This window comes from Balaenoptera ricei, chromosome 17 (genome assembly GCF_028023285.1).
Source record: "Balaenoptera ricei isolate mBalRic1 chromosome 17, mBalRic1.hap2, whole genome shotgun sequence".
In the NCBI taxonomy this organism is placed as follows: Eukaryota; Metazoa; Chordata; class Mammalia; order Artiodactyla; family Balaenopteridae; genus Balaenoptera; species Balaenoptera ricei.
The window spans coordinates 729,063-744,712 of record NC_082655.1 but is presented as its reverse complement, the minus strand read 5'-3'; the positions used below and the strand labels follow the sequence as shown (position 1 = coordinate 744,712).

Here is a 15,650-nt window from a genome sequence, read left to right as displayed (position 1 = left end):
GGGTTCACCCAATCAGAGGACACTGATGCCCCCCTCCACCCCGTCACTCGGACACTGGCCTCCGATCCCTCCATCCCAAACCTGGACTCCATCTCCTCTACTCCTCGAGTTAGCAAGCAAGCCAGGCCATGAGGAACCACTAGCTGCTGCCCCTCCCCTCAGCGGCCTTCAGGGAAGGACCCAGACCCCGCACCTCGCACACTGGCTCTACCTCCAAGCTGCCTGAGCCAATAGCGCTCCCCGTCGCCTTACCCCACCCCAGCCCCAGCGCAGTCCCACCTCGGTCTCCGCAGTGAAGGCCTATAAATAGCCGGAGCCGCATCAGCGTGGGCCGCGGGAGCTCTGCTGCGGCAAGGCTGGGTGGCAGCCTGGGCTGCCCCTCCAGCGGCCCACCCTGCGCGGCACGCACACCGCACCGCGGAGCTGCCGAAGGGCACCCACACCCGCGCGTGCACGCCCCTCAGCTCCCGGGCCCCACAAGCGCTGGCGTGCAGGAGGTGAATGGGGCTCTGTCCCGGCGGGGCCGGGCTGGCGCAGGGGCACAATGTGGGCTCTGTGCCTCCGCCCCTAGGCTAAGGGCTGGGGAGGAGACGGCGGGCACCGAGCTGGGGGCCACCCTGCCCCGCCCCCTACAGCCCGTCCGCAGGGCGCCTCCGCTCCAGCCCCCCGCCCGGCGCCCCGCCGCCAGCCGCACCACCCCAGTCTCCTTTCCTGCCCACACCCCGGGCACCGCCCGTCCAGTTCCGCAGTCTCCGCGCGCGGAGGTGGCGTCCTCCCGAGGGAGGATGGGCCGCGTCGCAGCCTCTGGTTCCGCGATGCCTGCGGAGGGAGAGCCCCTACCCCACCCCGCGGCTCCCACCCGCCGCGCGCCTCTCTGTCCCGGCCCCGGTCTTACGTGCCCGGTGGCTCAGCTCCGCTGGGCTCGGCCAGTGTGGCCGGACGGCTGGTGCCGGGAGAGCTGCGCAGGCTGCGCGGGCGGGGCGAGTCCGGAGCTCCGCCCCGGCCGCGAACCGAGCGCCGCCCGTGCGGCCCCTGCGCTCGAGTGCGCGCGGGGCAGGAGCGCGAGCGCGAGCGCGGCTTCTCCCGGGTACCGTTCCCCGCGCGCACCCCCACCGCCCGGCACGGCCCCGTCCCCGCGCGCAGAGGGCGGGTCGGTCGGCAAGGAGACGTCGTTAGGGGAGCGGAGCGTGCGTGACACTAAGGCGACGCGGGGTCGCTTGGGTGCGGGCCGGGTCTGGCCTCGGCCGGCTGCCCAGGGCTGCCCCAAAGCACCAGCGGACTCTGCGCCCCGGCCCCCGCCCCTAGCCACCCCCCAAACAGGTCGGACCCGAAGCTCCAGCAGGTCCCCCCGCCTGGTTTCACGTACACATTTATTTAAACAACACAGTCGCGCTCGGGCGAGGGCCGGCCCCCCTCCTCCTGGGCTCTGCTGACCCCTGGTGGTTGGGCCAGCCCGAGGGTGGGGGGGGGCGGGGAACCCTGCCCAAGCCCTCCTCGTCCGGCCGCCCGTATGGGCACCACTGCAGGAGGCAGGGGCGCCCCCGGGGGCAGCTCGGGCGGGGAAGGGTGCGGTGGGGCTGTGCGGAGCGGGGAGCCTGGGGAGCAGGAGGCCAGCGGCTGGGCCGAGGGGGCGGGGCCTCTAAGGTTAGGTGGCTGGGGAGTTGCTCAAGAGCCCAGGGGGGTCTCCAGGGGGAGACCGAGACATGTGCTTGCAAGTGATGACGTGGGTGGGCAGCGCCTGGGTGTCGTGAAAGATGACGAAGATGCTGGGCCGGGGGAGGCAGTCCACCGCGCTGTCGTAGCGCAGGAGCGCGTGGCCGGGGGGCCGCGGGGGGGGTGCCCGCAGCCCGCGGCGGCCCTGCCCGTAGTCGCCGGTCAGCACCCGCGCCACGAACACCGCCTTGTGGCCCTCGGCGTCGGGGGGCGAGTAGCGGTCCAGCACCGACAGGGAGGCGCGCTTGGCGAAGTACACGCCCTGTCCGTAGAGCGTGCCTGCGGCGCGGGGAGGGAGGCACGGGGGTCAGGGTGGTTACGGTGGGCAGAGACCGCGCCCCTTCAGGGCCCCAGGCCTCACCGTTGCGGCCGCAGAAGCTGCGGTTGAAGCCGTGCGCGCAGATGTCTGGGACGGTGGCCACCGACGTGCCGTGGTACAGGACCTGCTCGGCCGGCCGCCGGTCACAGCACTGCTCCAGGCGCTCCCGGTGCAGTTCGTACTGCTGCTGCAGCAGCGGGTGCAACACACGCTCCACCTGCGGGCGGCCTTAGTCAGAGCCAGGCTATTGTATCCCCTGGGCCACAGGGCAGGGCTGAGCCCGGAAATCAAGAGCCCTCTCCTGGAGGAGTTCAGGGCCTGGGGAGACCTCACAGCTCCTGTCATGCTCTGCCCAGTAGCAGACATTAGGCGGACGTTCGCCACCTCCACCGAGCCCCAAGTGGCATTGGAGGGCTTCCAGGGGGGTCTGCAGGTAGGCAACCCATCCACTCACCAGAACCCTGCACCCACAGCCAGGCCTCTGCAGAGAAAAGCTGAGCCCCCCGCCTGCATTGCCCGCAGGACTTCACTCCCAACGCCAGGAGATGCCCCGGACCTCTCAGTGATGGGAGACCAAGGTGACCAACCCAGTAGTCAACCGAAGAGGAGCCAGCTCAGGGACCCAAAAAGTTTCTAAAGAAATTCTAACTAGTCACTTCAGAGGGATGCAAATGAATATTATATCCAGGAAACAAGACTACCTACTGTGAAAAAGAAACAGTCTGAAAATTAGAGAGTTCTTACATTGAGAATGGAATTGCTGAACTGCATCCAGTGGGTGTGGATAATAATAAGATGATGAAGATGGAGTTCAGGAAGGGACTCAGAGTGCAGAGCTAAAGAAAAGAGTTGGGAACTGTGAGAGGACAGATGAGGGAGGGGGGAGGAGCTCTAAGATCTGAGTCGTAGGAACTCCACAAGAAGACACCCAACAGGTGATGGGAGCAAGTGAGGACTTAATGGAAGACAGTTTGAGCTGAAGCCAGCATCTTCAGATGGAAAGGATCTTGCCATAAAATGCCAAAGACAATGTGGAAAGGCACCTACCTGCTGGGAAAACTTCAACCTTCAAAGTGAAACAAAAGTCTACAAGCGTCCAGACGCACGCGTGCACACACACACACGCACACCCCAAAGTCGACATACAGACATGGAAAAAAACCTCACGTTTTCATACTGGGGTCCTCACCAGCGATACTGGATGCTAAGAGACCATAGAAGGATTTTTTTTTTTCTTGCCTTTCCAAGAACAAAAAATTTTAAGGAGGAAAGAAAAAGAGTTAAGTCTTTCAAAGATCTGAAGGAAAACATATTTTGATCTTGAACCCTTATCCAGCCAAACTATTAATGGTGAGGACAAAATAAGGACAGATTAAGGTATGCAAGAACCAGCTGTGCTTAAGTTAACAGAAATGTCTTAATAAACACATAGCATCTTTTGTTTGAAAAAAATACCAATATCAAACTATAGTTGCAAATTACTTCTAATTGCAAAAGGCAAAATCCATTTAAAAGTTCAAAATGTTGACTACTCACTCAAGGAGATACTTTTACTACACAGAAAAGGAATCTATGCAAGAAGGTGACAGGGTCACCAAGAGTAAGCCAGCAGCCAAGCACCACAGAGAAAAAGAAAGAAAGTAAACAAAATCAAGAGCCATTAGTTGGGCTTCCCTGGTGGCACAGTGGTTAAGAATGCGCCTGCCAGTGCAGGCGACACGGGTTCAAGCCCTGGTCCGGGAAGATCCCACATGCCGCGGAGCAACTAAGCCCGTGCGCCACAGCTACTGAGCCTGCGCTCTAGAGCCCGCCAGCCACAACTACTGAAGCCCACATGCCACAACTACTGAAGCCTGCAGGCCTAGAGCCTGTGCTCCGCAACAAGAGAAGCCACCTCAATGAAAAGCCCGTGCACTGCAACGAAGAGTAGCCCCAGCTCACTGCAACTAGAGAAAGCCCGCACACAGCAACGAAGGCCCAACGCAGCCTAAAAAATAAATAAATAAAATAAGTCTATCAAAAAAAAAAAGAGCCATTAGTCCTTGAATCCTAGAATATTCTCTTTCATGCAACATGGTTTAAATAACTAGGTTTTTCATTTCCCCCTTTCCTCTCTGGTCCAGTGGTAAATATTTTTTCATGGTCATTATGTATCGATCAACCTATGGCCCGAGCATGGAGCTTCATGCTTGGAATAGAAGCATGCCATGCAGAATAGAAGATGACGTTTGTTTGTCAACCTTGCCAACTTCAAAATAATGTCACTGGCCAAACTGTGAGATGGAAGAGGGAGGAGGAGGTGAAAGGGGGGAAGGGAAGCCCATTCTCCTGATCTTCCGTGCAGGGAGGCAAGAAACAGTCTCTAAAATCGTTAAGTGGAAAAAAGACTCAAGTGTACCACGTAAAGTCACAAAGGTCCTGCTAGAAGAATCAAGCGCACGTGACTAACAGAGCCTCGGGATGAGCACGGGGCGTGAGTGCAGGGCGTTCTCCTCTCGCCAAGTGCAGAAGTGACAGCTGCTAAGTCCACCCAGAGTTACAGGGGTCATCCCCAGGAAAGCGGTGGTGGCGGTGCTGGTGGCGGGCTGCACCTGGTCTGGGAAAGGCCTGAGGTTCTGCGCATCTGACCAGATCCGGGTTGCTACTGCTGCTCACCGCCCCCTGCCCCCAGGCCCACCCACCCACAAGTCGGCACGTCAACAGTCCAGAGGGCCACCTGGCTTCACCCGCGCCGTGAGCCCAGCTCTCACCTCCCAGTCACTCTCCGCCCCTGCCTGGCACACGGCCCCTCCTCAGTCCTTCCTTCTGGCCCTGCAGGCGCTCTGGCCCTCGCTGCCTCCAGCGCCCGCCTCCGAGCCCCTCCTTCTCAGTCTCTGCTTCCCACCTGCCTGGGTGGCCAGGGCTCCTGGGGCTCCCAGAGCTTCATTCGGGTCCCCCACCCGTGGTGCCCAGCCCTTTCCGCAACCCAACCGTGCTCAGAGTTGCCACATTCAACAAGTGAAAACGTACGAAGAGGCTGCCTCGCTGCAGCCAGCCCTCTTCCTGCTGGAGCAGACCCCTTGGGAGGCAGACGGGCCCCAGAACAGCACCCGGAACAACTGCTGGAATGAGTCATCCGCACAGTAGCCATGAGATGGCATCACCACCCCATGCTCTAGAGGAGGAAACTGTGGAGGCATCGGGCTGGAACCGGCGAAGTGGGGACCTGTGCTGGGACCCCCTAAGCTCTACAGCCTTCTGCCTCCCAGGCCGCACACTCGTGAACACCCTTCGGGCAGGGAACGGGGCTGCAGAGCCCTGCTGCTCCCCTGCCCCCGACAGCTTTCAGCCTGCTGGGCAGCTTCTGGCCAGCCGATCCTGACGTAGGCAAGAGTGATAGCCCACAGGCTCTGCAAGGCAAAAATGGTGCCAGGAGCCCAGGAGGCCAGGGGCTGGCAAGGCAGGGCGTGGACTCACCCGGACAACATGGATCCTGCCGTGGGCAGCGTCCAGTGTGTCGTAGAAGGCCTGCACTACCGTCTGGAACTCACTGCTGCTCTCGGCCACGCACTCCAGCCTGCCCAAGGGCTCCCTCGGCCTCTGCTGTGGCACTGACACACAGAGAGAAAGGGGGTGCGGGCCATACCTGGGGCACCGGTCCACCCTGCCCTCCCCCGCGCGGGCTGCAGACTCACGAGTGGGGCCCGAAGCCGCCAAGGGAAAGGCCAAGCTCTGATCCCGGGGGCCAGCCTGCAGCGCTGCTAAGTGGCGGGCCGCACGGGTGGGCTGGGTCCCAAAGCCACGGAGGACGGTGCGGTCACCACGAAGGGCAACACTCACGCCGTGGCGCCGCTCCAGGCGGGCGCACAGCTCCGCGGGCAGCACGCAGCCCTGGGGCCCCACCGTCTCCTCCCGGAGGTGCACCTCCAAGGCCGCCTCTAGGGCCTGGTCCAGCTCATCCATATCCTGCTCAAAGGCCGCATGCACCTCCAGCTGGGCCCAGCTACCAGGCCCCCCACCCCGGAGCTCCTCCTGTTCTTCCTGCAGCGGGGGCGGCTCCAGCAGGGAGAGGGCCAGGGCCCGCTGCAGCGCCACAGCCTCCTCCCGCTCGGCCGCCTGGCCCTGTGGCTCCAGTGACCGGTAGAGAGCCAGCTGCAGCTCGGCCTCCTCCTCCAGCCGCCCGGGTGCCCCGGTGCTGGGGGCCACGGGCCCCTCCCCAGCCCTGGGAGTCTTCTCCTCCTCCGGCTGCCCCTCAGGCTCCTCCTCCCCCAGCTCCAGGGGCAGCCAGTCTTCCCCGTCCAGGCCCTCCAGGGCGGCCAGCAGCTCTCGGACCTCCTCTGGGGACAGGGAGAGGCACTGGGTCAGGGGTCAAGTCCAGCCAGAATGGGGCTGAGGAGAGGACTAGTCAGGGGACGCGTGGAAGGTGGAGGGGGGTTAGAGGGTATATGGTCACAGGGCAGAGCAGCAGAGGGTGAGGTCAAGACAGGGCCGCAGGATGTGCCAGGGTCCCCAGGGAGCCCTACCTAGGCTCATATTCTCCTGGTCACCGTCCATATTGTCTGGAGGCCACAGGGTGTGGGAGTGGCCAGGGAGGGCCTGTAGGGCCTCAGTGGGGTCCACCTGTTGGGAAAGAATGCCAGTACCCCCTGGACACATACCCCTCCCAGGCCTCTGAGCAAGGGTGGAGGAGGTACGGGGGACTGAGGTGTGAAAGAGGGGAGGGGAGCGGAGGGGAGGGCTCCATGTCTACCTCTCCCGGGTCTGTGTCCAGGGCAGCCCTGGCCAGACGCTCTGTCCCAAAGACGCACTGGAACTGAGCCTCCAGCCCCCGCAGAAGGCGCTGCCCCTCTGGGCTCAGCAGGAACCTGGCGCTGCCTGGGTGCTTCAGGCTCAGCACGTGACAGCTAACGCTGCCCAGCAGACTTTGCAGAAACTCCTCGGTTGCCTGGCATGGGGCGAGGGCTCCGCAGAGCTGCAGGGCCATGGGGCAGGGTGAGGAGGAGCAGTTGGCAGGTTTAGGGCACAGGAAAGGCAGCCAGAGCCCCCAGTAGTAGAGGTGAGGAATCCTCAGGGGTCGCGTACCCGAAATCCAGTCATATCTGATCCCTCGAGCGGGAAGAGGGCGACGTCTCCCAGGCCAGCAAGAAGGTCCTCATGATAGAGTTGAATGAAGCGCATTGCTCCCAGCTCCATCGGCAGCACTGTCTCCACCAGGCCCTCCTGCCCCGGGGACCCCACAGGGCCCAGGCTCATCGACGCCACCTGCTCCAGAGACTCCACGGCGATCTCCCCTGGGCCTGGAGACCCCGTAGGCCCTGGGCTCACCAGCCCCTCCTGTTCTGAAGACCCCACGGGCCCTGAGCTGACTGGCCTGGCCTGTCCCAGCGAGGACCTGTCCCAGAGAGGACCTGTCCTCAGAGAGGCTCCTGTTTGCCCCGGTGCCTCCTCAGAGCCCAATGTCACATTCCCTGCACAATTCTGTGCCCTTGCTGGCCCTCCAGCCTCCAGGAGAGCAGGCTTGGGGGCCCCAGGCCCCAGCTCGGCCAAGCGGTTCCCTCCACTGGTGTGCTCGCTGAGCTCCTCGGGCTCCAGGACATCGTAGTGCGGGACAAGGCTCAGCTCTGAACCCTGCAGCTGGTGGGCCCGCTGCAGCACCCGTTCGGCCACTTGGAGGAAGGGAAAGGACAGAAGTCGTCAGGGCTCCGAGGCATAGGGAGGGTGGGCTGCCCTGTCCAGCCCCACTCACCCTGCCACTGCTGGAAGGGAGCGATGGTGCCCAGGTGCCCTGGCAGGCTGCGCACGCCCTCCAGGGCCCCCCCGCCACCGCGGCGCTCATTCTCCAGGTACAGCTCCAGCAGCAGCAGGTCTGCAGGGGGGCTGCCCCCCGTGACACGCACCGCCCGGGCCTGGGGCACCCAGGCCCGGGAGACCTCGGCCCCCTCCAGGCTCAGGGCCTGGGCGTGCTCTTCCAGGAGGCGGGCTTCTGTGGGGAGGGTGCAAGTCAGCTCGGGGCATCTCCCCTGAAAGGCACGCCCGCCCCAATCCCGCCTCTCACCTGCCTCTGAAAGGGGCTTGGGCAGCTGCACCAGGGCCCGGTCTGGTCGGGGACTGGCCAGGGCGCGGCACGGCTGCACCGGCTGCCCGGCGGCACAAAGCAGGGCTTGGACGTACTGCTCCAGGCGCCGGGGTCCCGTGCCAGCAGACAGCCCCTGGAGCAGCAGGCGCGCAGGGGCGCGTGGTGGGGCTGGCCGCAGGCTCAGCCGAGCGCCGTGCAGAATGTGCTCCTCCTGGGCCGAGACCCTCGCTGCATCTGCAGGCAGGGGGAGGGGTGTCAGGGCCGGCGGCCGATGGGGGCCCAGGCTGCCCCTTTGCGTGGGTCCCCTCACCTGCAGCCTCCTGGAAGGTGAGGATGCCCCCGCGGCCAAGTCTCTGCCAACTCGACACCGGGCCACCCCCAGAGCTTCGAGGGTTCTCAAAGTAGAGTGTGAGCAGCTCGTCTGGGACGTCGGGGGGCAGGCCTCTGAGTTCCACTGCTGCCCTCAGCTCTGCCTCTTCCTCGTCCGTCATCACAGCCTGGGCCGGAGGAGCAGGTGGGGTAGCAGCCCACAGCCCCGCCTCACCCCTCGCAGGCCCCTGGGCAGCGTTCCCTGGCTCCCCCCTCACTGTGGGGCTGGCCCACATCCCGCACTCACGCTCCCCCGGCTGCCTGGGCCGCCGCAGCCCAGGCCTTCCGCCGGACTCCTTCCCCTTCGCCCTGAAGCCGAAGGGCTGGGAAAAGAAAACAAAAGTGAAACCGTCGGAGGGAGGGAGGGGCCCGCAGTGCTGGGGCCGAGTGGCTGCCTCTCAGGTGCTTCCCTTCTCAGGCCCCTCCTGCAGAACTTTCCAGCCCCACCCCCAGCTCCTCAGCCCTCTGCCCAGCCCACCCGCCCCATCTGTCTGACCTCAGCCCAGCGGCTGGCAGGGTGGGGGGAGTGTCCGCTCGCGGTCCTCCACTCCCACCGGCCCTTCCCTGTGAACCTCACGGCCCTCCCTAGTAAATCCACACGGGGGACTCGAATCATCGCCCTCCACTCAAGACCTCAAGCCTCCGTGTTACCCTCCCCCACTGCACGAGCACCTTGGGGCCCTGGCCGGCCCGGCTAAGGCTGGCTTTCAACTCTCCCCAGCAACCTGGGCAACGGCACCGCACTCACCCTTAAACAACATACAGGTGACCGACCTCCCACCCCGCAAGGGTGGGTCCGCAGCTCCCACTCCTGATCTATGAGAGCTTCCATCCCAGCACAGCCTTCCTTCCCGCCCCCACCGCACCCCCCCCACCCCCGCCTCCCCAGCCTACGCTGTCCTCAGAGGTGGCGGCGGCACCAAGGCTGACCCCAGAAGGGGCTGATGCTGTGCTCACGGGCCTTGCTGCAGCGCATCCCCGTGACAGAGGGGACAGAGGGGAGGCAGAGCCTCATGCTCGGCTGCACCTTTACAATCCACAATCCCTCTCGCCGCCGAGTACCCCCCTTGCCTGTGCTCCATTGGCTTCCAGCCTCTCAGAGAGTTGTGCCCCCCACTGCTCTCCATCTCGCACCTCCCACTTATCCCTCAGCCACTAAAACCCAGCCTCTGCCCCTGCTACTTCTCCAAGGAATTGAGGACCTGTCCAGTCTGTGCCCCGAGCTGTACACCCAGCACACTGGCTGCCCCCACCCTGATCTGAGCCTCCATCATCTCTTGCCTGGGTCACTACTCTGACCTCTTAACTGATCTCTCTCTGCCACTCCTGCCCACTCACACTGTCCATCCTCAACAGAGGGCAGGGTGAGCCTTATAAGTGGCACCGACAGCTGCTACAGCTGGGTCCACAGTAAAGCCAAAGTCCTTTGGAGGACCTGCCAGGCTGGACTGACTGGGCCCCAGTCCCTTCTGCCGCATCCCTCCTGCATCCCCCGTCCGCCGTCATCCAGTGCAGCAGACCCTCCCATCCCAATGCCCTTGCACTGGCCCTTCCCTCTTCCCAGACCAGCCTCTCCTACAGAGCCACCTGGCCACCCCTCCCCCTGATTCACCTTACCAGGTTCTTGGTGGCAGATTCAAGTTGAACCTAAAATTCTTCAAGGAACTGTGACTTGCATGGGCCCATCCTAGGGCCCTGGCCTCAACTTCACATTTGTCATCTTAAATTATTTTTCTTCAAAAAGACCCCTCAAATTGTATGAGCATCTAGTTCTACAAAACCTGAAGTCACCCCTGCCTGCTCTATATTTTCTCCTCTCACAGAACTCATCATCTTCTAACATACTGTATAATTTACTTATTACACCAATCCCTGCTACCACAGGCGGCAGTGTGCTGGAGCAACTCACATCATGACTACATTGTTCAATTTTCAGGAATCTTTGTGAATCAGTTGTTAAACTGGTGGTCGCTTGAAATCAGCCGGGATGGGGTATTTATGTGAAGGACAAGTGCAAATGTACAGATCAGGGCTTCCCCTCCCTGGGGCCTGCTGTTCAATGACGAACCAGCACACACCAGCTGCACAGGACAGAGCCTCTTCCCAATCACTGCTGGGCCTGGGAGAGGCCACTATCCGAAAGGCCGGAAAGTACAGTAAGATCCCCAGGCCCCAGGTGGAGAGGCACTCCTGCAGAGGGCTCCAGGAGACCACGTTGCAGGGATGTCCCTGGCGGTGGCAGGCAGCACTTCCTCAGGACCGCTGAAGCCGAGGGAATTTAACTTGGCCTCCAGTCCTGGGGCATCTCTAAGCCTCAGCCCCTTAGCAGCGAAACAGGGCTAAGAATGCCACCCTTACAGCTTTGTGGTTCTGTGATAAAGACAAGTAAGGATAACCGGTCTAGTAGGGACCTGGACTGGTTTCATAGAGAGGGTAGAGCATTTAAACAATTAGGCCTCTTGATTTGGAATAGACTTGGATGAAAGGGGAAGCGGAGTTTTAAGGCCAAGGAGGGATGGAGAGTGCTTGTCAGACTTAGCAAATCCCAGATTTAAGAATAAATTTCTCAAAATTCCCTGACCCAAATTGGAGAGGCTAGGTCTCAGCCTCCAGAGGTCTACAGCCCTCACGGCCCAAGGCCACCCCTCAGCGGACAGTACGGGACTCGGGTCTCGGGCCTGGGGCTCGGAAAGAAGCCAGCAGGGCGACCCAGTCGGGCAGGGTCCATCCGGGAGAAGCCCCCGCGTTCCCCGCGGAGCCCAGCCCACGGCCCCGCCCCCGCGCCGCCGGCCCCGCCCCGTCACAAGGCCCCGCTGCGTCTCCCGAGCCGCAGGCGCAGGCCCAGCCCAGCCGGCCGCGGAGCGGGTGCGGGTGCGGGCGCGGGCACAGCGGCCGTCGACCGCGCGGCCGCGCAGCGGACACCCGGCGCCCAGGCCTGAGGCGACTCGCGCGACTGGTGAGTCCCCGGCCCAAGCCCAGCAGCGTGTCTACTCGCTCAGCCGGCCGGCCGCTGCCGCCCCCGCGCGGGCCCTGCGCAGCAGACAGGCGTTGCGGTGGGTCAGTCGGTCGGTCCGGCCGGGCGCGCGGCCCGCGGGGGCCGGGGGGCGGTGGCGGCAGGGCCGGGGAGCCGGAGGGCCCAGGGCGGGCGGGGGCGGCGCACTGCGGCGACAGGCGGACGGGCGGTCCGAGCGCTCCCCAAACGGGCAGGAGGGCCCACCCCGCCCTCGGTGCGGGTTCCGTGGCCGCCACCACCGCCCGCCTCGCCCCCACGTCCGCTTTGTTCCCCCGCACGCCCTCTGGTCGCTTCCATCCCCCACCCCCCCGCAACCCGCTATTCCTGGCGTACCCCGCTGGCAGGCACCCCGGCAGCCGATCCAGGCCTGCTGCCCCCACCCCGGAAGCGAGGGACGCTCGGGCCCTGCTCTTGGAGGGGGGTCAGGGTTCTGGCTGGTCACAGATGGCGTGGGGATTTCCTGGGATAGAAATAGCCGCCGGCTCTGGCCCCTTAAAGCTGCTTAAGGGGCGGGATGTGAAGGGGAGGGTCCGGGCACACCCCCGCACCTCCCCGACCGCGCCCCCAGCACCGACCCGCGCTGAGCTCTGACCCGGAGAGGCCAGCAGCGGTGAGACGGCCCCTCCAGTTGCTTGCAGGAAACGGCAGAAGCCCAAAATCCCGAGGCTGCCGAAATCATCCCCTCGTCCATCCCCTCCTCCATCTTTGGGGTCGGCCTGTATTGGCCCCTCCTGAAGCCGCACGCCCAGCCACCCGATACCCACCCGCCTCTCCTGGCCCCCCAGCTCGGGTTCCAGACAGCCCTGGGGCAAAGGTCACGAAACCCCCTCCTTCCGTCCCGTTTCCTGGTAGCAGGTGGAGAGGCCCCTGGCTGGTTCTTGTCACCTCAGGGCTAACTGTTCTCTCTCTGTCCTCTAGGGGGAGACCACAGAACCTGAGGCCATGTCCCATGAAAAGAGTTTCTTGGTGTCCGGGGACAGCTATCCTCCCCCCAACCCTGGATACCCTGGGGGGCCACAGCCCTCCTTGCCTCCCTACCCAGGGGCCCCTTATCCACAGCCCCCATTCCAGCCTTCCCCCTATGGCCAGCCAGGGTATCCCCAGGGCCCCAGCTCCTACCCCCAGGGGGGCTACCCTCAGGGTCCCTACCCCCCAGGAGGCTACCCCCAGGGCCCCTATCCCCCAGGAGGCTACCCTCAGGGCCCCTACCCCCAAGGGGGCTACCCTCAGGGGCCGTATCCACAGAGCCCCTTTCCCCCCAACCCCTATGGACAACCACAGGCCTTCCCGGCACAGGATTCTGGCTGTGAGTAGTGGGGCAGGGGCAGGGGCAGGGGAGGGCAGGGGGAGGGCAGGGGCTCCTGGCACCAGTAAGGGGCGCTGACCCAGCCCGTCCTGCTCCTCAGCACCTCAGCATGGGAACTATCACGAGGAGGGTCCCCCATCTTACTACGACAACCAGGACTTCCCTGCCACCAACTGGGATGACAAGAGCATCCGGCAGGCCTTCATCCGGAAGGTGGGCCACAGGGGCTGGGGAGGGCGTGGGCAGCTGTGCTGGCCGGAGCTCTGAGCCGCCTCCCTCCCCAGGTGTTCCTGGTGCTGACGCTGCAGCTGTCCGTGACTCTGTCCACCGTGGCCGTGTTCACCTTCGTCGGGGAGGTGAAGGGATTTGTCCGGGAGAACGTCTGGACCTACTACGTCTCCTACGCCGTCTTCTTCATCTCCCTCATTGTCCTCAGCTGCTGTGGGGACTTCCGGCGAAAGCACCCCTGGAACCTCGTTGCACTGGTAACCCCCAGACCCTGAGCCCCTGGCCCCCAGGGCCAGGCCTTCACACCCCATGACTCACGCTTCGGAGCGACAGAGGGGGACGGGGGTGGGGGTGGGAGTGCGGCAGCGGCTCCACGTGCTCAAGGCTCCGTCTCCCCTCAGTCGATCCTGACCGTCAGCCTGTCCTACATGGTGGGCATGATCGCCAGCTTCTACAATACTGAGGCGGTCATCATGGCCGTAGGCATCACCACGACCGTCTGCTTCACGGTGGTCATCTTCTCCATGCAGGTAAGGGGCCCCCCAGGGCAGGGCCGCCGGCCCCGGGGGCCCAGAGGCCTTGCGAGGCTGCGGCACGCAGGGCCTCCTGTCCGCCCCTGTGCCCTCAGACCCGCTACGACTTCACCTCGTGCATGGGCGTGCTCCTGGTGAGCATGGTGGTGCTCGTCGTCTTCGCCGTCCTCTGCATCTTTGTCCGGAACCGCATCCTGGAGATCGTGTACGCCTCGCTCGGCGCTCTGCTCTTCACCTGCGTGAGTGGCGGGGGCGGGCGGCGTGGGCGGGAGGCTGGGCGGGGGGGATGTCTCTCCACGTGACCGTGCTGCCACCCGCAGTTCCTGGCAGTGGACACCCAGCTGCTGCTGGGGAACAAGCAGCTGTCCCTGAGCCCGGAGGAGTACGTGTTTGCCGCGCTGAACCTGTACACGGACATCATCAACATCTTCCTGTACATCCTGACCCTCATCGGCCGTGCCAAGGAGTAGCCCGAGCGCCTGGCACACGCGGGGCCCCACTCAGGTGGCATGGCTGGCCTGGACCCTGTCCCCAGCGTGGCAGTTCCCCTGTACCTCCCCTCTCTCATCCCTGTGCGCAGCCTGGGACAGAGGGAGCCCCTCTCCAACCCTCCTGTGTGTACACTGCAGACACTTCTGTTTGGACCCGCTGTGGCCAGCATGGCCCCTTCTAGCCCTCCCGCCCTGCCAAAGGGCAGTGGGGCCGGGTTTCCGTGCCACCTCCTGCCCACTCAGTGTTGCATGAGCCCTGTCTGCCAGCCCACCCCAGGTCTGGGGGCAACACCAGGTCCCAGGGGAGAGGGATGGAGCCAAGAGGTGAGGGTGCACGTCTCCCCTCCTGTCCCAGCTCCCCCGCCTGGCATAAAGTATCCCTTTCCCCTCCCCAGCCCCACACTGGAGTGCTGCCCTCGAGGGACCTGCGGGGTGTGAGGGTCTCGTCCCTATGCTGGGCCCTGAGGGCAGAGAGGACGGGTATGTTTCAGGGGAGGAGGATGCCTTCCTCTCATTCTGCTGTCTTTAAAATTACAATAAATGGGACCTGCCGCGCTCTGTGTTCCCTTCGTCACTCTCGTCACTGCCACTTCCTCCACAAGGTGGGGAGGGGTCTGGGCACTGCCAGAGTGAGGCAGTGAGCAGGACCGGCGTCAACGGTGGGGCTTGGCTCGGGGTGGAGGTGGTGGAGGTTAACGACAGCAGCTAATCTTCCTCTCGCCGCGCTTCCACCTCCGTTGCTGCAATCTTCCCAGCCACGTCAGGAGCTGTATGCCGGGATTCGCAGCTGACGGACGGGGACCCCAAGGCTCCCGGTGGTTACGCGTGGTGCCTGGGTCACACGACGTCTGCCACTCGTGCCTGGGAACTGCACGGCATGATGGGGCGGGGGCCGCGACACCCTCATCATCTCGCCTCGGGCCTGATGGGCAGCGGCACAGGTCACTGACCGCCCCCAGGCAGGCCTGTCCTGCTCCTCTGGCTCTGAAGGGCCCCCAGGGAGCCCATCAGTGGGCACCTGACGCGCGGCCCAGGCCTGGCTCAGATGAAGGCCCTCCGCACCCCTCCCCCCTCCCCCTGAGAAACCTGCACACCGGAGCCCCCAGGGGAGAGCTGGCTGGAGACTCTGAGGGCCCCTGGCCTGCCCCTGGCACCTTCCGCAGCTCTCCAGGCCCCACCCTCCCGTGGCCCTCAGCCTCAGCTGGTCCTGCGCGTCCTCCCCTGTGGCTCTTGCTGTGCCAACTCCAGAGCCCGCCCCACCCACCCCTGGCCCTGGGATGTGCACTCGGAGGTCAGCCAGCTGTCCTTATCCTCATCCTCCCACACAGGGGTCCCTCCGCTGCCCGGGGCTCAGTCGCTCTGAGCACCTCCCTGCCCTGAGCTCTCCTGAGCTCCTAGCCCCCCAGTGGACACTCCTGGCTGTGGCCTTCCCCCACAGGGCCCGCTATCCAGGGCTCTCCCACCTCCTACCCGCCAGCCCATCAACCCACTCCTTTAACTGGCGCCGGCGCCCCAGCATCTCTGAACGGACCCCACACTGCGAGCCAGTGCCCGCGGGCACCTCGGCTGTGGCCTGCCCCGTACCTGCTGCTCCTGCGTGAGCTCCGTCGGCGTCCACCCGAC

The 15,650-nt window shown here is 64.2% G+C and overlaps 2 protein-coding genes across 4 annotated transcripts; one reads left to right on the top strand and one right to left on the bottom strand.

The window, feature by feature from the left end:
• Positions 1 to 1,356: 1,356 nt before the first annotated feature.
• On the bottom strand, positions 1,357 to 8,867 carry PARP10 (poly(ADP-ribose) polymerase family member 10). Of its 3 annotated transcripts, XM_059902129.1 has the most exons (11): positions 8,704 to 8,867; positions 8,398 to 8,584; positions 8,067 to 8,321; positions 7,758 to 7,994; positions 7,094 to 7,677; positions 6,762 to 6,983; positions 6,535 to 6,631; positions 5,489 to 6,348; positions 5,042 to 5,133; positions 2,075 to 2,249; positions 1,779 to 1,992 (listed from the first exon to the last, which is right to left on the bottom strand). In XM_059902129.1, the coding sequence occupies exons 2-11, from the start codon at positions 8,576 to 8,578 to the stop codon at positions 1,876 to 1,878; spliced, it is 2,820 nt and encodes a 939-aa protein (XP_059758112.1). In that variant the 5' UTR covers positions 8,579 to 8,584; positions 8,704 to 8,867; the 3' UTR covers positions 1,779 to 1,875. The 3 variants fall into 3 exon arrangements, with proteins under 3 accessions (XP_059758110.1, XP_059758109.1, XP_059758112.1); XM_059902127.1 differs by lacking the exon at positions 5,042 to 5,133 and having other exon boundaries at positions 1,357 to 1,992; positions 8,704 to 8,865; XM_059902126.1 differs by lacking the exons at positions 5,042 to 5,133; positions 8,704 to 8,867 and having other exon boundaries at positions 1,357 to 1,992; positions 5,489 to 5,622; positions 5,707 to 6,348; positions 8,398 to 8,697.
• A 2,439-nt stretch (positions 8,868 to 11,306) lies between these two features.
• Positions 11,307 to 14,165, top strand: GRINA (glutamate ionotropic receptor NMDA type subunit associated protein 1). The gene is made up of 7 exons (XM_059902130.1): positions 11,307 to 11,412; positions 12,388 to 12,775; positions 12,876 to 12,988; positions 13,060 to 13,260; positions 13,405 to 13,533; positions 13,632 to 13,775; positions 13,857 to 14,165. Exons 2-7 carry the CDS (start codon positions 12,412 to 12,414, stop codon positions 14,004 to 14,006), a joined length of 1,101 nt encoding a protein of 366 aa, XP_059758113.1. The 5' UTR covers positions 11,307 to 11,412; positions 12,388 to 12,411; the 3' UTR covers positions 14,007 to 14,165.
• The last annotated feature ends 1,485 nt before the right edge of the window (positions 14,166 to 15,650 follow it).

Bases quoted from the DNA above. Each gene is read 5' to 3' on its own strand.
- PARP10 (XM_059902126.1), bottom strand. From the start codon at position 8,692: ATGTGGGCCAGCCCCACAGTGAGGGGGGAGCCAGGGAACGCTGCCCAG. The intron at 7,995-8,066 runs GTGAGAGGCGGG...CCCTCCCCACAG, and splicing joins CAAGCCCCTTTCAGAGGCAG to AAGCCCGCCTCCTGGAAGAG. The intron at 2,250-5,488 runs GTGAGTCCACGC...GGCCGCCCGCAG, and splicing joins GCAGGATCCATGTTGTCCGG to GTGGAGCGTGTGTTGCACCC.
- GRINA (XM_059902130.1), top strand. From the start codon at position 12,412: ATGTCCCATGAAAAGAGTTTCTTGGTGTCCGGGGACAGCTATCCTCCC. The intron at 13,261-13,404 runs GTAACCCCCAGA...GTCTCCCCTCAG, and splicing joins CCTGGAACCTCGTTGCACTG to TCGATCCTGACCGTCAGCCT. The intron at 13,776-13,856 runs GTGAGTGGCGGG...TGCCACCCGCAG, and splicing joins GCGCTCTGCTCTTCACCTGC to TTCCTGGCAGTGGACACCCA.